The sequence below is a fragment of the Trichoderma breve genome, chromosome 1, assembly GCF_028502605.1.
Source record: "Trichoderma breve strain T069 chromosome 1, whole genome shotgun sequence".
NCBI lineage: Eukaryota > Fungi > Ascomycota > Sordariomycetes > Hypocreales > Hypocreaceae > Trichoderma > Trichoderma breve.
In genome coordinates, this window is record NC_079232.1 from 4,583,176 (window position 1) to 4,608,441 (window position 25,266).

At 52.2% G+C, this 25,266-nt stretch overlaps 5 protein-coding genes across 5 annotated transcripts; 3 read left to right on the plus strand and 2 right to left on the minus strand.

Moving 5' to 3' along the window:
• Positions 1–579: 579 nt before the first annotated feature.
• T069G_01376 (sodium/calcium exchanger protein domain-containing protein) lies at positions 580–2,401 on the plus strand (the record flags this gene model as incomplete). The annotated part of the gene is made up of 2 exons (XM_056168586.1): positions 580–2,299; positions 2,364–2,401. The coding sequence occupies 2 exons, from the start codon at positions 580–582 to the stop codon at positions 2,399–2,401; spliced, it is 1,758 nt and encodes a 585-aa protein (XP_056033902.1).
• Positions 2,402–3,301: 900 nt separating this feature from the next.
• On the minus strand, positions 3,302–9,132 carry T069G_01377 (vacuolar membrane-associated protein iml1 domain-containing protein; the record flags this gene model as incomplete). Its single annotated transcript, XM_056168587.1, has 8 exons — positions 3,302–4,572; positions 4,639–4,697; positions 4,743–4,807; positions 4,883–6,610; positions 6,653–7,234; positions 7,631–8,017; positions 8,057–8,512; positions 8,581–9,132. The coding sequence occupies 8 exons, from the start codon at positions 9,130–9,132 to the stop codon at positions 3,302–3,304; spliced, it is 5,100 nt and encodes a 1,699-aa protein (XP_056033903.1).
• Positions 9,133–10,808: 1,676 nt separating this feature from the next.
• Positions 10,809–12,485, plus strand: T069G_01378 (cation efflux family domain-containing protein; the record flags this gene model as incomplete). The annotated part of the gene is made up of 9 exons (XM_056168588.1): positions 10,809–10,890; positions 10,945–10,994; positions 11,043–11,087; positions 11,154–11,304; positions 11,372–11,452; positions 11,522–11,694; positions 11,752–11,943; positions 12,016–12,066; positions 12,138–12,485. 9 exons carry the CDS (start codon positions 10,809–10,811, stop codon positions 12,483–12,485), a joined length of 1,173 nt encoding a protein of 390 aa, XP_056033904.1.
• Positions 12,486–18,818: 6,333 nt separating this feature from the next.
• T069G_01379 (uncharacterized protein) lies at positions 18,819–21,773 on the plus strand (the record flags this gene model as incomplete). Its single annotated transcript, XM_056168589.1, has 1 exon — positions 18,819–21,773. One exon carries the CDS (start codon positions 18,819–18,821, stop codon positions 21,771–21,773), a length of 2,955 nt encoding a protein of 984 aa, XP_056033905.1.
• A 688-nt stretch (positions 21,774–22,461) lies between these two features.
• T069G_01380 (DEAD/DEAH box helicase domain-containing protein) lies at positions 22,462–25,243 on the minus strand (the record flags this gene model as incomplete). The annotated part of the gene is made up of 2 exons (XM_056168590.1): positions 22,462–24,893; positions 24,979–25,243. 2 exons carry the CDS (start codon positions 25,241–25,243, stop codon positions 22,462–22,464), a joined length of 2,697 nt encoding a protein of 898 aa, XP_056033906.1.
• Positions 25,244–25,266: the final 23 nt, after the last annotated feature.

Consider the following 25,266-nt stretch of genomic DNA (forward strand, 5'->3'; position numbering starts at 1 on the left):
CATTCTCCTCCGACACCGAACCGGACGCGCGCGCCAAGTTTCCGTCCGAACCCAAGAACCCAATCCCCTTGACTGTCTGTACCTGACGGGACTAATCGCTCAGTGGGGAGTTTTTGTTGTGGACCGGGCAGTGCTGAGTCGACGACCCAAACCATACCATGGATACCTGTGAGTCTCTTATGCGCAACGTCTCTGCACCACTCATTTCCTGTTAATTGCCTTGTTCCCCCGTCTCTCAAAATCCCCATCCCAATCCCCGGCCGCGCCGAAAGCATCCCATCTGTCTATCCCTACCCCGATCCTATACCTGAACCTATACCTATACCCGTTTCCTATACTCCGTACGAAACTGCAGACCATTCGATGGCCCTGCCGTTGGTGTGGTTTATCGGGATTTCTCTCACTTGAGCGCAGCATCAATAGACACTTGTTTCTGTTTAGCCTAGCTTTGTTTCCTTGACTTTCACCTCACCCGTCACTCCTTGTGCATTTGTTTACCATCTTGGGCCCGCCCATCTCATGCTTCTTGCGCCGTGCCCTTGAAGCAGCACGCTTCCTCTCCCTTGCCATACATCGCGAATGTCGTCACACGAGACGACTGATGGCGAAAATGGGAGACACAGACTAACCCAGCTGCTCTCAGTCAATCATTTTCGCATCAAGCGCCAAGCGCACAACATCAGCCGCCAAGGCACCGAGGCATGGAATCCCTTCCGACACGTATCGTGGAAGCCCAAGCGCGCCGAGACATGGAACGGCGGCCGTCTCGAGGCTCAGACCGAGGGCGACGGTGAAGATCTGACACATGCCGCCACCTCACCTTACCCGACCAGTGGTGGCGTGAGAGATATCTCGACCTCCGGAACAGGCCAAGGCACCGAGGACGCTGCTGGCAAGCAGGTGAGCGAAGACAGCCACGACATTCCGCTCATCGAACGGAATTCGTTGCGCAATCGCAAGGGAGAACAGGATGGCACGAACGAACAGTTACGGGTCGACGACCCTGAAACCAGCAAGACCAAGAAGCCTCAAAAGGAGGGTGGTTTCATCCGCCATGTCTACCCCAAGGAGCCCTTTACCGTGGCCAACCAGATCCAGCGAACGTTCCTGAGCTCATGGATCAACCTGCTGCTTCTCGCTGCCCCGGTCGGTATCGCGATAAACTACATCCCTGCCGTCGACCGCAAAGCAGTCTTTGTCGTCAACTTCCTGGCCATCGTCCCACTCGCCTCTATCCTGGGCTTCGCAACCGAAGAAATCGCCCTGCGAACCGGTGAGACTCTCGGAGGTCTTCTTAACGCCACCTTTGGTAATGCCGTCGAACTCATCGTAGCCATCCTTGCCCTTGTCGACGGTAAGGTCGCCATCGTCCAGACCTCTCTTATCGGCTCCATTCTCTCCAACTTGTTGCTTGTCATGGGATTCTGCTTCTTCTTTGGCGGTCTGGGTCGCCCCGAGCAAAACTTCAACAAGACTGTGGCCCAGACGGCCGCCTCCATGTTGGCTCTGGCCGCAGCCTCGGTCATTGTCCCTACTGTCTTCGACGCTGCCGCCAACACGCCCACCGACAAGGTCGCCAAGCTGTCTCGCGGCACTGCCGTCATCCTGCTTGTCGTCTATGGCGCCTATCTGTTCTTCCAGCTCAAGACCCACCAGGAGGTATTTGCGACCCCGAGCGAAAAGGTAGAGCGCAAGCCGTTCCGTAGCACTTCCAAGGCGAACATCAAATCAGGCCTAGCATCCAGCGCTCAAGTGGGCAGTATCATGATCGACACCGACAACGGGCGACACATGGCCAACATTTCTGAGAACAAAGTGGAAGAGGAGGAAGAGGAGGAGGAGCCTCAGTTGCACTTTTGGGTGGCCATTGCTACTCTTGCTGCCTCCACCGCCATCATTGCCCTTTGCGCCGAGTACATGGTTGATTCCATCGATGCCATCACCCAGAACGGCGCCCTCTCCGAGGAGTTTGTTGGTCTTATTCTGCTTCCCATTGTCGGCAACGCCGCTGAGCACGTTACTGCCGTCACCGTCGCCGTAAAGGACAAGATGGACCTGGCCATTGGTGTTGCCGTCGGATCTAGTATGCAAGTCGCCTTGTTCCTCATCCCCATGCTGGTTGTTATCGGCTGGGGTATGGGTAACGACGAGATGAACCTGAGTTTCGACACCTTCCAGGTCGCCGTCATGTTTGTCGCTGTCCTGCTTGTCAACTACCTCATTGGCGATGGAAAGAGCCACTGGTTAGAAGGCTGGCTTTTGATGTGTTTGTACGCAATCATTGCAGTTTGCGCATTCTGTAAGTTTCACCACAGCTCAAGACATATATCAAGAGAATCTTGGTTGCTAACATAAATCTTTAGTTTATCCCGATCAAGACACCGGAGCCGAGTCGGGTTAAGAAAATAAAGAAAAATCTGTTGCATTCGTTTTTGTTTTCTCTCTATTTTCTCTTGATACCACTCACATTTGCTCTTTTAATTTTTTTTCGTCTTCTGCATACAGCAAATTATTTGCCTCGGATTTTTAATGCCTGTTGGAGGATTTATGAAGATACACACCTTTTTACGGACCAAAAAGAAAAAAATCAACGCGAGAAAAAAAAATTCTAACGGTTGCATTTCACACAAAACTTCAAAACGATTGTTACCTTTACCTTAGATCGGAATCCCCCCGGATATACTACCTACCTTTATCGTTGTGTAGCGGCCAGCATTTTTTCTGCGGCGGAGAAAAAAAATACGAATTTTTCATTGTTTCTTCTTACTTCGATGTACTTATTTCATGACGTACACACGAAAAACACTTTTTTTGCACATATAAAGACAAAGATCCAGGACCAACACGACGCATTTTTGTGCTTTTTTATTAGCCTTTTTTATTACTATTACTATGATGGCTTTGCTTTTTTTTTTTTTTTTTTTGAGATGGATATGAAAGGGATGGGGGCTTTATTGTTTGAGTAGTTTTATTATTTTATGAAATGGCATGGAAATTTTACAAGTTGTTTTGAGTAGAGCTGGGTAGTGGTAGTTTGATATACCATGAATGCCTTAGAGAATGACAAGGAAAAATAATTGGCTTTTTACTCTTGATTCTTTGACACATGGAACTTATGAATAATGAGAGGATTTTATTGATTCCTTTTTGACTTGATTTCTAGTCACGACAAGATTCTCTCCAAGAAAAAAGAAACCGATAGATGTATATATACATGACATTCATTACATTACTCCTCATTCCTAATATCTCTCAACTTACATAGACAACTAAATCCACTCACTCGGTAAATCATCACAGCTCATTTCTTAGATCCTAACCCCATGCCATCAAATTGCACACTTCCCCTCCTCAAAAACATCATCGGGCTACCAATCCTCAGCGCCGCCGCCGCCGGCCCTCCCCCATCCAAAGATGCTAAAACGCCCGGCGGCAGGCCCAACGACGGGATGCTCGCCTCAGGCACGGCCTCCAAGCCCGGTGGACCGGCCGCCGCGGCGACGGCGGGCGTGCCCTCGATGTGCTGGGCCTTTTCTAGCGTCTCCTTGTAAAACGCCTCGAGGGCGGCGGCATCGGAACAGAATGCCTCGAGCTCTTCCTTGATGGCCTCGGGCTCGCCAAGATGAGCTGTGGGGTTGGTGGAGGAATGGAACTGATGATGCTGGCTCGAGCTTTTGCCCACGGGGCTGTCGCTGGTCGGGCCGGACATGTTGACAGCCTTGATGCTGGGCGAGTAGTGGTGGTATGGATGGTGATAGTGGTGGTGATGCTGGTGTTGATGTATCCCACCGTGGTGATGGTGCTGCAGGTGCCCCTGATGAGCAGCATGATGCATCGAGGAGCCCGCCATGACTGATTCCGAGAGGTTGAAGGAGTCGTACGAGGGTACTCGTGGGCCGATTCCGTCCGTTAAGCGACGAGGCGGCTCCATCGGGGCCATGTTCCGTGCCGCGGCCTCTCTCTCCTTCACAGCTCTTCTGCCGTACAGCCTGTTTGCCAACACGATGAAGTTGCCATCATCCGTCACCTGGGCGAGAAGGACTCCCGAGCGATGAATGTACTGCGTGTATCTGTAATCCGGACGCCCCCAAGAGTAGATAATGTCTACATTGCTGGGATAATTCGAGGCCGCCTCGATATCGAGCACAAAGTCAAAGTGCCGCAGTATAGATTTTTGATAAAAGTGCTTCGTCGGGACCGTCTGCGGTCCCAGAGAGTTTGGATCGTAAAACGTCTCGGGCTGCTTGTCGGGTGGCTGGACCGCAAGCTTGATGGGGAATGGCTTACGGAAGGGATTGACCTCCGTGATGCCGCTGGACTCCCTTATGGGGACCTCGACGAGGCGAAGGCCGTACTGGCTAGCCTCGCGCTCCCAAACATCGACAGCGTCTTCCACGAGCTTGGCTGTTGCGTTCATCCAGTCGATCCTCACGTGGTAGCAGTTGTCTGGGTTGTGAAGGCGGTCGTAGTGTAGGTCAATCCGTTCAGGGCGATATGACCTCTTCCTAGGATCCACATCGTATTTGATGACCTTGCTGAGGATAACCTTGGGGCGACTCTTGGCTATATGTGCTGACGACAGCGTGGGAGTGCTGGTCAGTGATGACGGCGAGTGATCTTCATGTACCGATCTTCTACCCGAGCCCATGGACGACTCCGTCATGGGTGTCAAGGGCAGGGGATTTTCCTTCTTCTTGCTGCCGAACCAGCCCGACGAGTGTTTCGCAAACTCAGGGGCGAACTGGTAAAAGTAATTACCGTCTCGGAAACGGTGTCGTCTTTCGACGTGCACAAAAAGCCCCTTAGACTTTTCTTTGTCCTTCTCCTTCTCCTTTTCTTTTTCAGACACATCCTTGTCTTTGCCTTTAGGCTCTTCCGGTACCATCAGAGCATTGCCTAAATCTTCTGCGTCTTCACGCGTCTCGAGATCATCAAAGTTCTCCAATAGCCACGTTGTCATATCAGACCCGAGGAAAGAGTGATAATGCAAACGAAGATGCCAGCGGCGGTTCCGCAGAGGCACGCCGCCCTGTTCCACTGGCTGCTGCATAGCTTCGGCCAAGACAGAAAAGTTCAAGTTGGATTTTTCAAATCGGTCTTTCCTCGATACGAGCTGATGCTTCTTACTCATGCCGCCCTCGAGGCCCTCGATTAGGGGTAGTGTTTCCAGCTCAGCTGCAATGACAACGGACGGATCCTCTGTCTTGTAGACAATATCCAGAGGACTACGGTCCAGCTGCCTGCGCCCTCTGGCAGTTTGGAACCGGCGTTCCGATGGCGGTATGTAGCGATTCTTCTGCCACAGCTGTGCCAACCGCTTGATGCCCTCTATCCTGATTTCTTCAGGATATAGACCGTTTTGGGTCCTGGGCACCGAAGGATTGTGGGCGACCAGTGGGATGAGGACGAATCGGGCCCTCCAGAAGCGCAGGCTCTCCATCATTTCATCGTGATGACCCGCAGCGTACGAATCAATCATGTTCCAGTTACGGTCGGGCCTTGGAATCGATAGCAGTTCTATATGTCGGGCCTCATAGTCTGTATCAAACAGCGTTCGGATGGCCGGCTTGTACATGGGAGAGAATCCCTCTGGCAATCCTGACATGTCTGCCGTGGGTTTTCTAATGTAGATGTTGACTTCTACCTCAGTCCCATTTACGCATGAGAGCTGATGAATAATGTTGCCGACAGACATGAATATACTCGTGCCGTCTTCAAGAACTTGGTCACGCGAGAATATGTCTCCGAGCTTGATCACCTTTTGGCCAAATGCTCTCGCCACGGCTGGACCAACTACCACCTGAAATCCTTGTGAAAATCGGAGACTAATCAGCTCGCTGATAAATTCTTGTCGAGTCTTTGGTTCTTCGTCATCGTCTGCGTTTTGATCCACGTTGTAAGGGTGCCTCTGATACTCGGTATCGAACTGGGCTCTAGTAGGAAAGTATTCAGTCGTCAATGGAACTGCAGCGGGGCAGCAGAGGGCTTTCCATTTCTGTATTTTCATCTCGGAGATGCGAGGAAAGATGTGCTGCCAGCGCGTGTACAAGTTGGCCGCGTCTATCTGATTCTTCTCTGGATCAGATGGATTCAACAACACCAGCCAAGGACTGATTGCCGAAGATGGCGAAACCGTCACAGGAGGCTCCGGTGTCACGCCAACTCCTGCACGAAGTTTGCTCAGGACGACTTTGTGATCTTCCGTGCGGAACATGTTTTGATACAACTCGCTGTCATCTTCGGGACTGTCACCATGAGCGCGGGATATTGAAGTATGTGCAGGTGTTCCCGCTTTTAGGTTGTACAAATGCATATCGTGACGATTCGACCCGTTTTTCTTCAGGATGGGGATGCTTGGCGTTGATGACATTCTCACCATTTCAGGATCAGTCGTCTCCGGCTTGAGCCTGTTAACTGAGAATGGCGATTGGCTTCGGATTGTTTGCGGAGTGGACGGCCTCAAATCTGGACGTGACCGAGGAGTTGGTGGTGCGTTTGACTTGGTAACGGCTGCATTGACAGTTTCTGCTTTCACTTCGGCTGCTGCAATCTTTGGAGCTGCTATGCCAAATCCTCGGTGCCCAAGACTGATTTGTTTCATAAATTTGGGCTGTTTTGACGACGAAGATGAAGATGAAGACACCTTCGTAACGGCCGGCAGTGGTAATTGCTGTGTAGAAGGCGATTCTTTCAGAGGTAGCGGATCTGGTAGTTTTCGCTTTGAGAACATGTTCGGTTTCTCCATCTCTGCTTGGTTCATGGAGAGCTTCCTAGCCGAAGGGACATTATTGAATAATTTCTTTTCTGGGAGAGAAGAGCCCAGGACGTTCAAGTCCTCCATATGATGCCTTCGAGTCTCGTCCGACCTGCCACCTGCTTCCGAGCTATGGTGGTGGTGGCGCTTGTGGCGAGTCAGGATGGCTCTAGAATCATCAAATTCCTGTAGCTGTCTCCAAGAAGGTCTTTCCGCGGGCCGCGCATGCCTTTCGGGCGAGAACCTCTGAATCCCCTGGATGGTATCGTATAGGTGATCCGGAAGACGAGTCGGGGGGTTGTACCAGATATCGCCAATCGCCTCTTGGCGTCTCTTCAAGAAGCTACTCTTCTCAAAGATATCGCTGGGATAATGAGGGTCCGAGTGCAGCGGGGTGATTTCGATCTCATTCGTATCAAGTGCGCTCCGCATCTGAAGGTCGTACATCCGGCATCTTATTTTGAAATCATCGTCGTCGTCCTGATCCACTTTGTTGGACACAGACAGGGCCACGCCCGCGTATGAAAGTGCCTCGTTTGAGGTGCCCGTCCAGAATGAAACGTGCAGCCATTGCGGCAGTACATAACACCATTCATCACGCCTACTCTGGGAATCCAAGTGTTCAACACGGCGCATCATGTCTCTGCTTTTTGAGGGCGAGAAAGAGCCACCGGTGGACTGAAAGCTTCCGATAACGGGAGTTGGTTGGCCTGGTGTGCTATCACGACTGTGAAAGGACCTTGAGAGTGAATGGTGGCGATCTTGAGAGGAGTCTCCCGCTATTGAGAATCGTGGATTTCTGTATCTGAAAAGAGGAACAGAATGCAGGGGCATTTGAGCCATGCAGATCAAATCAATCCCGATGCCATTTCCTACAAGGGCTTCTGTAGTTCTTCGCAGTGTCTCATAATCCACTTCAAAGATGCCAGCGCCAGCGCTAATGACGGCGATGGAGATGCCCGTCCTGGTCAAGTCCCGGTCAATATAATCGTGAGCAAATTGTGCGCAAGCGAGGTTAATGGCCTCCAGAATATTGCCGTGGATGGAAAAGGAAGACTCGGCTCTGATTCGACTGGCTGCCTCATTTCCAGATGCACCTTCTTTCAGGCCATCTAATGCCGTCTGGTGATGCAGAGTGATGTCTTTTCGAAAGTAGTTCAATTGCCTTTTCAGCTGGTACAGGATCTTGGTCCACTCTCCACTAGCCATTTCACTCACTACGACTCGATAGAAGTCTTTGTATGGACGCCGGTTCCCATAGGGCTGGATTCCCGTGTAGTAATCCGATTGGAGTGCGCTCACGTCCAGCTCATTGGTCAAGCCCGTATCATATTCGACACGAGCAAAGAGGACAATGCTGACCAAGTGTTTTACCTTGAGCACGGCCCACCTCTTAAAGAGGGCTGGCAGAAACCCGTTGACAACTTTATTGAACATGATTTCGCCAGAGCTGTCGGAGTCAAAGTCCCACATCTCTTTGGACATTTGGATGAAGAGGACATATCTAGCTGACTCGCTGCGAAATATCGGCCTCGTCTCTCGGCCAAAGTAAGCGGATTGGACGCTGTTCCCATTAACATAGACTGTCGTGATTTGTGCCTTTATCGTGCCCAAAAAGAGGAGGGACTGTCCTTTATATACGGTCCGCTGCGTGAGTTCCCCGACGGCTACCCTCCACATATCTGCTCGTGATAGATACTGATCCTTAAATATCATCTCCACGTGTGTAGCTTCGGTAACCGGGTGGTCATTATCAACCTAGGGAGGGGAAAAAGGTATGTCAGCCATATGGATCTACTTAGTATACGTGATGAGAATAAACCAACTGGTGCCAGTAGGACAATGGACCCCTTCTTCATTCCAAATATGTCCGCAATGTGCTTAACAACTTGTACTTCGATATCAGGATGCCGAGCTTTGGTCTCCTTGGGCATATCCTTGGCGACAAAGATGTACTGGTCGCCGAGGGAGCTCGGGTCGCAGGGGCCGATGTGTTGGTATCGCAAGCTGCCATTGTCCTCATGCGACTGTTTCTTGAGGCCGCCAAATCCCGCCGCCGATTTCACAGATTCCGATTTCAGGACGGCGATGGACATCAAGGTGCCTGGCTTGATATCACCACCAATCAGGTCCAGGTTTAGCAACACCTCATCTCGCGAATATCCGTCATTGAGAGTGACGGCGCAATAGCGCTCAGTCTTTCGCGGCTTCTCATCCTTTACGTCCTTGACAGTCGAATGCGTAGAAACACTCCTGGGCGAGGCGGCAGATATCTCGGATGCGCGGTCTGAGTTGGTCGAGCTCGACTGTCGAAGGTGATGGGACCAATGCGGTCCCCTCCGCGGAGCCGATGGTGCTGCGCCGACATATCGGGACATGGAATCGGCTCGGGCGTTTTCACGATGTGCAAATCATAGGGGGGATGGTTTATGGGAGCATAGCCCGCGAGAAACTGCGCAGATGTATGCCAGTTCAGCAGCTGATGCGTGTCGCGCGACAATTTGGGGGTATGAATGTAGACGGTTCAACAAGCTGAGCAGTGGCGGCAGAAACGGAGCTTGATGGTAGCACAAGGCGCCTCACCGCCTGCTGCATCCATCCGCACTGTCTCAGTGGGGTCATAGAGCCTTGTGGGGCTGAAGACTGCGGGTATTCGCTACTTGCCGCAATGCCACGAGGAAGCACCCAACCAAAGTTGTCCATACTTTGCTCTTACTGTGTCTCATACTGTATTATATGGCTGTTTTTAGGTTGAGATGAAATATTTCCAGTGCCACTCGAGATAAGCTTCTAAAGAGGTTTACCTTGACCTTTACTATTGTTTATCCTGGCTTCCCTTCATCGAGGGCATAGATATAGACTTAAATCCCAAAGTTTGAATTAGAGAAATCGCACACTGCATATTTCGCATTGCTCTATCACGATGTGACTTCCAGGTTTGGGACTATTCGAATACTTAGTAGTACCTAATATCGAATCACAGCCAAGGCCTGTCAACAAAGAGAAAACCGACAAACAGCAAAAGACAAAGAAATTTGTGGCTCTGGTGTGTTTGCCTTTACAAGTTTGCTACTACGCCCTGTAAATGTTACGATCCGGCTACGATATATGGTCAACTCTGAATAAGACCGTCACTGAAATGATCAAGACTGGGCATTAAAACACCGGCAACCGAATCAATGTCGGCGTTACGAGATGGGTACTTCGTACCCCAATCATGCTCTGTTCCGTCACCTAGGTAGCTCCTACACTTTTCATCACCCCTCCCGGTGACGCAGTGCAAGTTTGCTCAGCCAGGATCTTGATGTTTGAACAAAGCCCCATTCACAGGCAAATCAGTTTCAATCGGCTTGTTTGCCTCGGAGCCGACGACAGCGGGATCAGCTCCTGTCAATCCGTAGCCCATGCGCCGAGCCATAATTGTTTTTTTCTCGGCCCGTTAATATGCCAACAGATGGCTTTTTTCTGCCCCTCTATAGAGGATACGCCATGAGCACGGTCTCCTGCCCCGTTGGCTCCTCGGACGGTGGCAATGTTGTGAGATGCTGCGTTATTGGGGGCCTTTCATCCGCCTTCTAGCGCGCCGTTCTCCGTGCAAGGGTTCAATTCGAATCACCACAGCATCGGAGATAGATTGCTGTTATCCTCTGATCGGGTACCTGTTTGCACATGGTCTCCTGCGCATAATACGGAGTGTCCGCTGGGCAACTAGACATAGCAATCGGCAGGTGCAGCTGTCAAACGTCCCGCTTGTACGTAGCATTGAAACCATGTTGATGCTAAAACTGATTGCATCTCATCAAACCACGTAGCAAAAAGCTGGTTAGTATAGCCCCGCTTCAGGCACATCCATCGGAATTCCCAAGCGACGCCGCTGTCCGGCTATTTGGTATCCGAGTGGTATGTTGCGGTCAATGAGGAGACGTCTCTTCTCCTTTTCCTCCCCTTCATATAGCCTTAGCTGTGACCAGCGTCGCGTTTGTCCAGTCGACAAGATCCAACGTCGCTCTTGATATTGCAAGATACACTCCGCATCTGTTGTCTCCGAAGCAAGATGGCGATCCGAATGAATCGCAAACAGCGATTGACCGCGACGATAGCCATTTCGTTCTCCTTTTTCGTGGCCGAACTCATTGGTGTGTTTGATCATGATGATTCTAAGTACCAATCGCCCTAACGTGAATGCAAAGCCGGATTTTACACCCACTCTCTCGCATTGATCGCTGATGCGTTCCACTATGTATGGTATATCTCCAAGATAGTTGATTGCGTCGCTGACCCCTTGCAGCTGAGCGATTTGATTGGATTTGTGGTGGCCTTGGTCGCTGTCGTGGTTCGTCCCCCCTAATCTGAAATACAGCAGCACCATCTGATGGACTTTTTTTTCTTTTTTTCTTAGGTGTCTGAGGACCCAAATCCACCACCACAAAAATTCACATTTGGATGGGCACGTGCAACGCTTCTGGGGGCGTTTTTCAACGGCGTGTTCCTTTTGGCGCTCGGCGTCAGCATTCTGGTTCAAGCTATCGAACGATTTGTCAACGTGACCGGTGAGTTGTAGCACTCAGGCTGTGGACGGGTTGGCGGAATTGAGCTGACTATGAATTCCATCGAAAGTCATCGACCAGCCCAAGGTCATTCTGATCGTGGGATGCATTGGCCTAGGACTGAATCTCCTGGTCTTGTCGTTTCTTCATGGTAAGCTTCACCCTGAGCCCCCTTTTTTCTGCAATGCCTCAAGCCAATGGCTAACGCATGATCGTTTAGATCATGATCACGATCATGGTGATGGCCACGGCCACGGTCACGACCATGGACACGCACATGCGCACGAGCACGACCATAGTAGCAGCCATAGGCATGAAACCCTGCACGAGGAAGACGCTGCTAACAGGATAGATGATGGAACGGCGCCTGAGGCAGAGGCTCGTCCCACGTTGGTGAGTATTTTGGCCCACCATATCAAGCTCGCTGGTCTGACAAAAGAAACCTCAAAGGCATCCAGCGGTCACCACCAGCACAGGCATGTATCAGTCTCGCCATCTCGCCCTAGCAGGGACTTGGGGATGCTTGGCGTTATGATCCACGTAGTTGGTGATGCCATCAACAACATTGGCGTCATAGCATCGGCCCTTATTATCTGGAAAGCCCAAGGGGAAGCACGATACTATGCCGACCCTGCCATTGGCGTGTTTATTTCTCTGATGATCTTCTTGACCGCTTGGCCATTGACAAATCGCAGCGGCCGTATTCTGTTGCAGATTGCCCCTAATGAGATAGAGATTGATGACATCAAGCACGATATCAATAAGGTAGACACAGCTTTCCATTCCCAAGCTGCTGCACACCCAAATAAGTGGTTGAATGCTGATCAAGCCCACAGGTCCCTGGTGTCGAATCTGTGCATGAACTTCACGTCTGGCGACTAGATCAACGCAAGTCGATTGCATCTGCACATGTTGTCGTTGACGGTAGAACCGTCCGAAGCTTTGCAGACACGGCCAAGATCATCATGGAATGCCTCCATGCGTACGGCATCCACTCGGCAACACTGCAGCCAGAGGTACTGCCTGCTCACCAGCAGCAGCAAGCTCAAAGCTCATCCGTGTCCCCGAACTCTGGTACCGGAACGCCGACTCAACGGCGACGTGATAACGGCGCTGATTGCCAGATTGTATGCGGAAGCCAGTGCGGCGAAATGAGATGCTGCACATCGGTACAGCTCTCTTGAAAGACCAGCCTTTGATAGGACACGCTGCGAATGTAACAAGAATGGAAGACTTGGCTTCACTTGAAGACCGCAGAACGAGAGAGACACTTGAACAGAGCTGGGCGAGATGGTTGCTCTAGGGGCTGCGATAAACAGGCGCATGGGGAAAGAATTGGATGTATCACTCGCAGCTATTGACAGCTTTGGCAATAGGGGGAGCACATCTCCACGGCAGCAAATAGTATGTGCCTAGTAAATAGTGGTTTTGAGAATCTTAAAACATGATTTCGAACCAGAAAATTGCATTCGCCTACGAGTCTCTCGTTGACGAACTTTGTTCACACATCTGAGAGAAGAGGAAATGAGGTTGAAAACTGGAGAAGGCCACGTTCTGTATTTCTAATAGCGGTGGCCATCAAGGTTCTCATTTATGCCCCCGCTCAAGTCCGGCACTGAGACCAGTAATAGCGAGAGAAAAAAAGCACATCATTAATTACATCTTGGTTTAACCGGCTACGACGAAGCCATTCATTTTGATTTAACATTTGAAAAGGATGTCATTTTTAAGGTAGCATGCTGAAGAAATCTAGATGGACAAGTCTCGATGGTCTAAAGCCAGAAACAGATGCATGTACGGAGTAGCATATCATATAAACACAGAAACGGAGCTGTTTTTCCGAGCTCTTAACCTAAATGCTCTAGCAACGGAAAATATCTTCCATATAACGTTAGTATATCCCGATCCGTATGTGGATGGCAGACTACGCTATACGACTCGCGATGAAGTGGGCAGCGGCGAATGTGGACGAGCATGAATCGATTCTCCGTCTATTCGCCGGGTTGATCTCGGCGAGTTCCTGTATGTAGGCAATACGATGAGGGCATCTTCGGCTGTAACTGAGCCTCACTGGTAAATATCAAGCTGACAATTCTAGTACTTTGGAGCCGGTTTCCACCATGCCGAGGCTCGGAATGTGGGCATTCGGTGAAAAGAGCCATGAAGCAAGCAATTTCGGCCTGCCGCAAGCGAGGTCAAGGTCTCGGATAGATAGTACTCGAAACTCGCATATCAGACATCTTGATACATTTGGTAGTGGTGGTTAGCCAGCCATCAGTTGGTCCGGGTAAGGTTTCCAAGGTTTCTGTAGGCTGGTCTCAGGTTGCATCCATCATTCCTTGAAATGTCACATGTGCAAGCAGCATGCAGTAGGCGAGACGCACAGATAACAGGGCTGCTTCCTGTACATGCAAAATTGCGCACACCTACATCACCCTACATGGGGCGAAGTCGTTGGCCGTTGATGCCAGCCCGGTGTAACGCTTCTCTGGCTTGTGAAAGTTTTCCATCTCAGGGCCCTCGCTTTGCACCGGGATCCCCTTCGCTCGGCACGGCGGCGAATTGTTCTAGAAGAATGCCCCATTAGCAAATGGCAACAGAGTTTGCGCTTTCCATTGGACAAGCTCGATGGCAATGAGTCGTGGCGTTGGCGTTTGGTGGGACCGGCTCTTGATGTGGGCTTTTTCACTTGCTGATAATAGAACAGAAAACCAACAACGCGCTTTGACAGCTTGGCTCTGAGACCTATCTTGTCCGGAAAGCTCCGGAAATGACAGATTCCCAGAGAGAGTGATAGATTCCATTTTTGGACACCATTGTCGTTGGATCTCTGTCAGATGTTGGTCACATACAGGCCCGTGGATTCTAGAAGTCAAGCTAGTAACTGACGAATCGTTTTGACATGCCGGCTGTCTTTCACATTCCGATTGCAGGATAATGCCTGCATCCTTTCCAGGATAGGAGGTACGATTACTCGAACCAGCGCCAGTAATCATGCTTTCTCTCTTGGCGGCATGGAAAGTAAGAGAAGAAAGCTTGGCTATTCTGGTGGCTATTTGGGGAGAGGCCGGCAGACCCGTCCTCGCTGATACCATACCGTCTGTGGCTTGAGAACTGGTCAGAGCTTGCATACTCAACAACTGCTTCACTCGAAGCGAAGAGCTTGCGGCGCCGTCTTCCCCATGGAAGATGGTAGGGGTTTCAGCAACATTGGCTTCAGTCCACTGCTCGAGATACGAGCAGGCCATTTACTTTCCAGAGATCTAGCAACCGTAGGGCCATGGGTTCCTTCTCTTCCGTCGGCGTTTATTACACGCCAGGGTGCGGCACTCCTCCAGGAACCGAAACGACTCCGCTCGAACTGGACCGTCTCACAGCCCTCGGCGCCAAACCCACATATATGGAGGCAAAAGTATCCGCTGGTGAAGTGCCGGACATGACTGCTCCACGGAATTGAACAGATACCTACAACAGCGAGACTGCTTGATGCTTCCAAAAATAAGGGAGTATTCGTAATACTACTCCCTATCGTACGTGTATCTGAATAGGCATATCCCATAAAGTGCGGGCGTACGAGCAGCTGCATGGTGCTTCTATATGCACGAACCATGCCGTCCCGCGCTCCGTATTCATCTTACCTACCTGTAGGGAGTCTCGTACAAAGCACTCAAGTTAGTGCTTGATATCTGAATGGTAGAAAAACGGGGCTTCCTTCTCGCTAAAGCAGGCGACGGTCAGATTTTTACCTACTAGTTACCCGCAGCATGCTGTACGACATGCCCCGTCCGTCTGCAATGTCGTGTCGGGCCGGCACAGAGAAGTGCTTCAAGGCCAAGCATACTCGTAACCTCGACTTGAGCAAATGATATTTCGGATGGCTAAGACCAACGCGGCGCTCAGATGATCTTCGGCCCAACGATCGTACTACTGGCTGTACCAGCGCTAGTAATTGTCACGACGCAGCTACTTGAGTAATTGGACTTTGTAAGTGAGTGTCGAAAAGACGGTCTGTCGCTCGGCGCGGCCGACTGATTGATGGTTCGCGCGGATGAGGCGCGTGAAAAGCATATTTCGTGTAAACCTAGAGGAGCAATGCGTCCACCAGCTCATTGGGCATCGCGAGGTGTTTGCCCCATTGGTGCCCGGCACCTCTAATTCGCTGTCTGTACGGTAGTCTAAGTGGATGTCTGGCGTTTTTGCTGCCTGGGCCCCTGTCCCGTTGGTCTCGACTGACGTGTTGGAAAGGTGCCGAGCCTGAGAGAGACGGGATGATGATGTCAAGGCCAAGGCGATCTCGCAGCTCTGCACCAACTCAGGGCGAATTCTCAGCAGCGATGCTCTGCACATCTGTTGGACATGATGCAACAGATGTGCAGTCAAAATGCGCGCACCAACGTGCAGTAGAGTACAGAAACAAGAGCTGTGCTCCAGTGGCAATTCAGCTTCTGGTTCCCTTGCCGCCGCCGACTTGGGGACCCATTGAGGACCCTGGATTTTCATCGTTGAGAGCTCTGGCCCCTCGCAAGATCAGCATTGCTGTGGATATGGCCCGAACAAGACCGATGCGCCGTCCCTGGTCGGTCACCAGTCACAGGTCATTCGGACCTTGGCTTGCTTGCAAAGACAAAGTAGCGCATCGAGCCAGCCAGGCGGGGGTGGATAGGCATACAGTAGCAGCATAGCATACTCCGTAGGGAGAAATGGAGTGGGCGGCCGAGGAGTGCGCCGCCGATTCCTGCCCATACCAGCCAGGCCAGGACTTGGGACATCCAGCTTGCATTGCATTCACCGCATTTTCGTAGCTGTGTTTCAGAGAGCAAGGCCCTTCCTTGCCACCTGTGCTTGAATGTGGCATGTGAGCATCTCATCCCTCGCGCTGACGCTACCGCAGTGACTCTACTGTCAAACAGTGTGAGTGGGCTAGAGAATGATGGGCTGGAGCTGTGCTGCATCGTTGTTGATTGAGAAAGCGTCGATGGCATCATTGGGCGGCAGATGCGATGGAGGATGGGGGAGACGGACAGCTTGAGTGGTTGTAAATGGGTGCCATGTGCTGGTTGGATTGGCGTTGGGAGAAGACAACGCACCGACTACTACTGTACAACAACATGGGAACAGGCGAGTGACGTTTCTACGCTGTGTTTTCGGCGCATTTTGGATTCAAGCCCTGATATGCAAAACAAAAGCAAAACCAAACCAACCTACCAAAGCAAGGAAGAAAAAGCAAGTACCAGACAATTTCGGGCTGATACCTGGCGGGCTGAGGGCCGAGTCAAAAGTCCCAAGCTCGCATAAAGTGCTTGTACGAGGATTGCGACTGCTTCCATCCATGCCCTAGCATTTGCGGCCATGCAAATGATGCCAACGGTCAGGATGGCCTGGTATGTTCATGGTTTCTCTTTGCAAGGCGGTGGTTTTACTGCAACGGTCAATATCTCGGGTCGGGATCGTATCGGTGCGCCGTCATACTTGCAGCAAATCAAATGGCAGTTGGAGCTTCTTCGTTCCTGTCCTTGGGGATCTGAGCTCTGCAGCCAATCAGCAGCGGCACTTTAATAACGCAAGGAGAAAAGTGATGCACAACGACGGGACTCTAAACTGGTCACCAGTTGCTAAAGTGCCTAGTAGCATCGAACCCACAGCTGCGAGTGTGTCCTTGGATTGAATTTGCCAGTCAACCTGTCGATATTTGAAGTCCAGCGGTCCTGAATGTACAAGAGTTCGCATGTATGGAGTACCTGCAAGCTGCACAAGGCACTGCGGGATACACCAGGTACCCCATACTTGAACCTCCGCCAGCCGCTCTTGTACTGCACCAAATCCACAGCGCACACGCCGCCCCGCGCTCTCCGCCGCGGCTACTGCGCTGTGGCTCCTAGTGCTTGGCTCGCGCCACCTCAACTGGCAACGCCCCCAGTGGGCTCCAGCGTTCTGGGGCACCCCAAGAGCCCTAACAGCGCAGCGAACCCACTGTTAGCCCACTGCCTAGCCCACTACGCAACCTGCTGCTGCTGAGCGCTAGCGGGAGTTGGCCGTGCTGGGGGCTGCTGTTTTTTTCGCTTTCAGTGCTCGCCCTCGCCCCCACCGCCCTAAAGGCGCTCGTCTGCTGGTCCCGACCTCTTGGATTCCAACCCGACCTCTCCCTCACCATTCATTCGCCCATCACCAACAAAAGGCTCGAGCTGCCTCGCGAATAGGCCTCGCACAATCAGCCTTTTGGAGGGGCGATTTCCTGCTGCTTCTCGCTCGCAGCCAATAATCCATACTCGAGTACTTATACGAACCGTCGCATCGCATCGTCGTCGCTGCCGTCGCCCCCCCAGCCCAGCATCTCCCTTTACGCACGTGCCTTGCATTGGAGCTGGAGCTGCTCTGCCGCCACACCATCTATCACGGCGCGCTGCGTGTCTTGTCTTGCGTCGATAGACACATCACTTTTTCCTTTCTTTTCCTTTCCCTTTCGGCCAGGCTAATCTCCCTGGTCTCCGAACCGGCTGGACTGTACTGCAGCCATTTAGTATCTGGGAAATAAGCGAAACCTTGAACGGCGACCATCTCAGCTTGGTGACACGGCTTGCGACTCACAGCCCATTTTCCAAGAGGCTAAACGCACTGGCGCCTGACGAGACTTGAGAGGGAACCTAAATCAAGGGCAGCAAAAAGGAAATATCAAAAGAACAAAGAAGAAACGAACATGTCCATGTGCCGCCGCCATGTCCCGACTTTATTATTGGTGATGGCGCATCGCTTGGGTTAACTGTGCCGAAGCTGATATCCCGCATCTTCCGCGCCCTCGCTGAGCTTTACTTCCCGGCATTTGGATATTCCACTTCTATTCTCGTCTTCTTGTCTTATTTTCCTATTCTTCTTTTTTGTACCATTCGACGGCGCTACACGATATGCTAGGACGGCTTCTGCATCTTGGCTCTGGTGGCCAGTCTACGGGTCCTACACAGTCCAACAATGGCTCTCGTCCTATCCTTTCCCTGGAATCTGTCCAAGAGGACTCACACACCCGCAATCTGCTTTTTCCCGACGCCCAGGATCTCTACCAGCATCGCAATGACCAAGTCTTTCCATTCTTCAATGCTCCGGCAACATCTGCCTCTCCGGCTAACGCTTTCGACTATAACGAAGACCTCGAGCTCGATGTAAAGGACGTCCGTGTCATCATCATGCAGGATGCGCTCGGTCCCACTAATGCATCTCTCCTCTTCGACAGCCACCCCCTTCCCGAGGCTGCAGCCTCTACTGAGAGGCATTCCACTGCTACCCAGGACGTGAAGAGGACGACGACAAACCCGCTTTCACCTCGCAAGGGGAGCCACAGCCAAAGCTCTCGGCCAACCATCCCCCATACGGATAGCTCTCAGTTTCGCCAGGGGGCATTTGACCGTCGGGCCTCGGTACATAGCCGTAGCCATAGCTTTGGGGAAACGGATGGGCAGCGAGCTGCGCGCGAGTATCGAGAGGAGCTGGCTACCTTCTCCAGCTGCATCTTTGGCAACTCAGAGCTCATGGCTTACAAGGGCACTTCCACAAAGGTCCACGTCGTGCCATCGGAATCTCGCATCCCGGACCATGCAAGCTCCATGTTCGGAGACGGCCGCAGCTCCATTGGACGCGCCACTGGCCGCTCGAGCAAGCTATCCCAATCCTACTCGTCGCAAACCGTATCTCCAACTCACCCGCAGCTGCCGACTGGCGCATCTACTCCGCGCCAGAGTGAGAGAAAGAAGGTTCTCATCACACGACTCTTCCCGGTGACCCTCGCTGCCGACGACTTGGATTCCACCGTTACGCCTCCCAGCCGGTACTCAGATGACAATGGCGGCTTTCCATTTCCTCCCACCGGCGACGAGCCCGCCCAAAAGAAGAAGAAACCGCAGCCAAAGCAGCGGCGCACGCCAATGTACGCCGTAGTCCTTGTCGTACAACTCCCACCGTCACCGTCACGCATATCTTCGGCCGTACCTCCTAAGCCTGTCTTTCGCGAGCCAGGATCGTACAATGACCAAGACCTCTTCTCCTCGTCCTACAGTTCAACTCGTATGTCTGGTTGGAACATGTCCGGATCGGGCCTTTACGGCGAAACTACCGACTCATCCTTTTCCATTGATGTCGAAGATCGCATCGATTCGCTTACGAAGCACTGGGACATCATCATGCGCACTCTGACTCATCTCCAATCCATTGCTGCATTTAGGTTGCACACCATGCTTAAGCAAACCGACATGGCCTCTCCAGGTCCTTACTCAGCCTCTTGGGCAAACATGAGTGCCAGGAGGCCGTCTCTTCCGACCGAGAGGCGCCTGGACGAATCACGAGTCAAGCCGTCTAAGGGTACTACTAAACTCGTCTCCTTGCTGCCTAACTGTCTCTCAGATGACGTGCATATTGCATCCGAGGTTGGTCTTGCCAGATCCAGAATTGTCATGGGCCTGAGCGCCTCCCGTGTTGTTACAGGACAGGGACGCTGGGGAATTTGGCGAGACGAAGCTATCTGGACATGCAAATGGGCTGTTGCGCTTAACCAAGGCGTCTTCCTCCACACTCTGCTTACTGGATTTTTGGCCACGCACGTTGACTGGCTTCAAGCGCTCAGCTCTCCCGCGTACAGGAGGCGAGCACTGCTCCGAAAGCAGAACCAAAACGAAGATGATCTGTCACTGCCGGCGCGAACCATTATCGTTTCAGACGATAAGATGGCCGCACGACGCATCATATTCTTGCTTTCTGCTTTCCTGCCGGCGAACCAGCACGTTCCCGGTCCCCGAGTGCATCGGCCAAGCACTTCGGCTTCGGTTGGTGCCTTCTCAAACTCTCCTCCCTCCTACGTTGTCCCTGTTGTCCGTGAAGAGTCTCTTCGCCGCAAGATCAACCGCCGCACCGGGCTTGGGCGTGTCTCCCACTCCAGGACAGCAAGCCAAAGCACCCGGAGCGGCACGGTCTCGTCTCAAACGGGACACTTGAGCGCTGCGGACCAAGCGAGCCACCACAGGCGCGCTTCCGACGCTGCTTCCATCCGGACCACCGGGCTTCCAATTCCGGGCCATGACTTGATGAGCCGGAAGAGCAGTGTTGCTACTTCCACTATTATGCAGGACTCAACAATCCCGCACTTTGCAACTATCCAACGGGCCGATAGTCTTAGGTGGCGACGACCCGGAAGCAGTGGCAGTGCTGCTGCTGATGACCTCAAGCGATCCCTGAAAAGGGGCGAAAGCGGCACAGCAGGAAATGCGCGGCCCCCAAGCCAAGGCCTGCGATGGGGCAACCTTATGAGTGGACTGTGGAGCGCACGCCGCCGTGAGTCAATGGACAGCGGCAGCACGTATAGCCAAGCCAGCGACCTTCGGTCACCAATCAAGGCGGGCTTCTCTCAATCAAACAAGCTTTCCGACCTGGCTCAGCTGTCTCTCGCTGAAGAAGGGCCTGATAGACGACTGGGAAACCTCCGCCGGGCAAGCAATGCTAGGGATGTCGACGTCACGCGGGAAACCACCGAGCGCGGCCGCAAGTCCTTCACCCAGAGCGATAGGACACCTGATCCTAACGGCGCCTTTGAGTCTCCCGTCAAGACTTCGATCAACGCAGACGATGGCGTCATTGATGTTGATGTTCCATTCCCGGATTACATTGCCTCATTTGAATCAGCCATCAGTTCTCCCTCTAGCAGCGGGTACCTTTCGACGCCTGGGTTGCCCGGCCTTGACTCCTTTGAGCAGACTGGACGCATCTCGATCGACGGCGACCTGCCCCTTAACGCGGCTGGCTGGTTAAATCGCTTTCATCCCGACTTTGTTCTACAAGGCCTTCCTCCTCAAGAAGGCCTCCTTGATAAGATCAAGGCCTCGCTCCAGGCTGAGCCCACTCCGGTAGTTGTCCAATCTGATGCCAACGACGTGGCTGAGCGCTGGGTTGATGTCAGCTCGGCTCTTGTCGCCGACACCACCACCGACTCGATTCTCCGCATTACCTACCGCAGGCTAGTCAAGCCAAGGCCGACTGTGGAAAAGCCTGTGATTGGAGGTGTTGCCATCACTCCCTCGGTTTTGCCTCATGAAACGACGTTGGATGAAGAGTGGATCGAGGAAACAGTAACCGTGCCTGATGAGAATCTTGCAGATGCCTTGGAGAAGGTTATTCACCTCATCCCAGACTCTAGTAAAGAGCACTCTTCTGCCTCTTCCCAGGTTCATGTTGATATCCTCGGCCCTATCGAGAGTGGTGGCAGCAGTGCCATACCGGATACGCTCTCGGAGTCAACGCAGATGCCGGAGCCTCCACTCGAGATACCGCGGAGACAGTGCAAGACGGTTGTGCTGTCTGCTTTGGAAGACACTATCCGAGAGGTTATCGACAATGACGACGGCAACAATTTTGGACGCAACAAGCAAGGGCCAGCTAGCGAGAGCGTTCTGCGTGACGCGGTTAGGCAGTGGGCAAGCACTCTTGACTCTAGCGAATAAGCCCTGAGGGCCTCACTCTCCCTCTTGTATCATCTTTCTTTCTTTCTTTCTGTTCTTGTCTTCTACAACACTTCCTCTGACGTTTCTCCTATTAACGACGTTATGAACTTTTGGTTTCTACGATATGGGACGACCAACCAAACGAAGCTTGTATCACCACCACCACCCTAATACTCCCAACATATGATACCCCAGCGGTGCAAAGATGTTTTAAACGCACCCTATCTTCTGATTTTATCGGTTGGTTCGGAAACCAATATACGATTGCTCGAATTCCAGCTGTATACGGCCACGCTCTTGAAGCTTCTCGCTCTCTCTAGCTGTCTTTTGGCCTAGCGATATCTTGATTTTTTTTTTCTCGCGTTTATTTTTGAGCGAGGCGTTGGATGGACATGACAGAAACGGGCTATGACTGCTACGTTGAACTTAGCCACACAAGACCTCTCTGTTGCTAAGAACTTTTGATAGAGTACGCTTTTTATTAATTTGAAAGACACAAATTATGTTCATTTCAATCTATTTTACTGGCGCGTGTGATAATGTGTAAGATATGTGGTGATTTTAGTAATGGGAATCTTTCCTTTTCGTGCTTCCATGTGGAAAAGTTCAGCGTCTATTGATACACCGGACATATACTTGCTTTTAAAGAAATTAATACAGTATTTAAATCAAGTTCTATCACGCTCAATTATCTCCTCCGGCCATTTCCTGCTTTTCCTGCCTGATGTCTGCCCGTCTTCGCCCTCTTGCGCTCCTTCTCCTCTCTGGCCTTGCGGATATCAGTCAACCCCTTGACCTCCTTCTTACTACCCATACCGTCCTTGAAGCGTCCAACACGCTTCTCGCGCGCCTCGTTGACTCTCTTCTTGCGCACGTGGAAGTCGTCCCGGTACTTATCGGCCTCCTTGGGCGCAAGCTCCTTCTTGTGCTTGTACCGCACGCCTGACGGCAGCTGTGTAGTAGCACTACCAGGTTTGACCAGCTCGCCGACCTGAGGAAGCTTATGGACGCGATGAGCCTTCTTCCACTTGTCGAAGCGGCCGCTACTGAAGCTGGCAGCAATCTTGACGCCGCTCTCGCCGACAATCATCTTTGCGCCCTTGGAGCCGTCCTCGTCGTTGGCGCTGTTGACGTACTTCTTGGATTTGGCGTCCCAGCGCATGCGTGGCTTCGTGGGAGCGCCAAAGGCTTTTGCCGTGTCGTCGTTGGTCAGGTCCATCGTCGCGTCGCGGGCGAGCTCGACGAAGCTGGAGCCCTGGCCGCCCGAGTGGACGCCGTAGCCGCGCTCTTCGGCGGCGTTGATGGTGCGCGGCGTGTAGGACATGAAGACCTCGTTGTCGCGCCAGTCGGTCCGGCCCTTTTCTTTCCTGGTCTTGCCCGTGTTGGTGATTGTGACCTCGAGATCGTCGCCGTATTCATCATCGTCATCCTCATCCATATTCGCGTCTTCGTCGCTATCGGGAGCTTGAGCGCCGCCGTAGTCGTCGTCGACTTCCATTTCCTCGTCGTTGGTTTCTTCCTTCTTGCGCGGCTTGACTCTCTTGCGGAGCTGCTTCATCACTTCCGCCGCCTCGCTCGTCGCCTTGTCTCCTTGTCCAACCTCGAAAATTGTCTCCTGAGGCTTGAAGTTGCTAATCTTGGCTAACATGGCAGCGCGAGCCTCTTCTGCGCCGTCGACGTCCTTGCCGAAGAGCGGATGTAGCTGCGACCAGCCCCTGGATGCCACCTCCTCTCGCGAACGCTTGGCGCTCTGGCTTGAGGCAGAGTTTCGCGTCTTCATGTAGAGCTTTTCTGCTTTGGAGGCAACGATTCGCAACGCATCGACATCTTCATTCTCATGAAGGAATTTGTTGAACCATTCTACGTGGGTTCCAACAGCATCTCGTTGTAGAGCTCCAACAACAACATCGTCAGTGTATGACGGTTCTGTCTCTGTTTGTCCAACAACTAGCTTCTTGCCCAAGAAAAGTTGCAGATCTAGAAGATATGGGGCATCCACGTCTCGAACCAGACTATAAGCCCAACCTCTCTGGCCTGCACGAGCGGTACGACCAACTCGGTGGATAAATACCTTTGGCTGAGGAGGGAAGTCGTAGTTGATGACGTTGGCAAGAACAGGAATATCGATACCTCTGGCGGCGACATCTGTGACGACGAGTAGATTCGTCTTGCCCATCCGGAACTCCTCAACCTGTATTCGTCGAGCGGTTTGGTCAAGAGAACCATACACATGGGATGTTGCAAATCCAGCGCTCTTTAGTAGATTGTATAGATATTCGACGTGATGCTTTGTAGCTGTGAAAATAATTGTCGAGTGCTGTGTGGGCTTTCCGGCGCCGTTGTCTGGCTGGCGCTTCCGCTTCTTTGAATTCTTCTCCGTCTCGTCCTCTACGCCCGCGGGAGGTCCTAGAGGAACTCTAATGACGTCGTGGAGAATATGTAGAAGGGATCCTTCCTTTTCAGCCCCCTTGACAGAGAAGAATGCTGTCTCCAAGTCAGGGGAAACCTTGGTGTCTGCGTCAAGTCGCACAAGACTGGGATCCTGCAGACCGGCTCGGGCGAACTCGACTAATGAAGCTGGAAGTGTCGCGGAGAAGAGGAGTGTCTGTCTTGAAAGGGGGAGGGCGTGTAGAATCTCGGTTAACTGAGTAGCGAAACCCATTTCGAAAAGTCTATCGGCTTCGTCAAAGACGACGTATTTGATTGATGAGAGATCAAGCCCCATCTCAACCTTGAGATGCAGGAACCGACCTGGAGTGGCAATGACGATATCGGGATTGGCAGACATGAAACCAAACTGTTCCTCCAAGCTGTCACCACCGACCAAAAGCACCGACTTGAGATCTGTCCCTCGGCCGAGTTCCTTGACAACCTTGAGGGTCTGGATGGCCAGTTCTCGTGAGGGCGAAAGAATCAGCGCTCGGCTACCAAACTTGGAACTGTGGGCGCGCAGTCGCTCGATCATGGGAATAACGAATGCCGCAGTTTTTCCTGAACCCGTTCTCGCCATGCCGACGACGTCTTTCCGCTCGAGAACCAGGGGGATCGTTTTCCTCTGAATCGGGGTCGGGACTGAGAATCCTTTGCGAGCGATAGCCTTGAGAAGGTTCGCATTGAGACCTGTGCAGATTTAGGATTAGAATGGTGCCTTGATCGAGAGCCAATGCATCGCAAAGCTCAGTCTTTCTCTGGCGCTCCAACTCACCCATTGCCTGAAAGCCACCGCCTTTCTTGACTGTTCTGCCCTTCAAGTTTGAAGCTTTGCGATATGAAGCTGCCTGCTGCAGTGCAATGAACGCCTCATCATCTTCTTCGCCTCCTCCAGCCGCGCCCGCATTGAGAAAGGCATCAAAGTCCAATCCATCCTGGCCGCCTTGCTGTCCATTGTCGTCGTCGCCGGGATATAGTGAGTCGAGAATGTCCAGCTCGGGCTCTGAGGCCGCCGGTGAAGCTGCGCGACGACTGGGCATGATGAGCAACCAGCGATATCTTT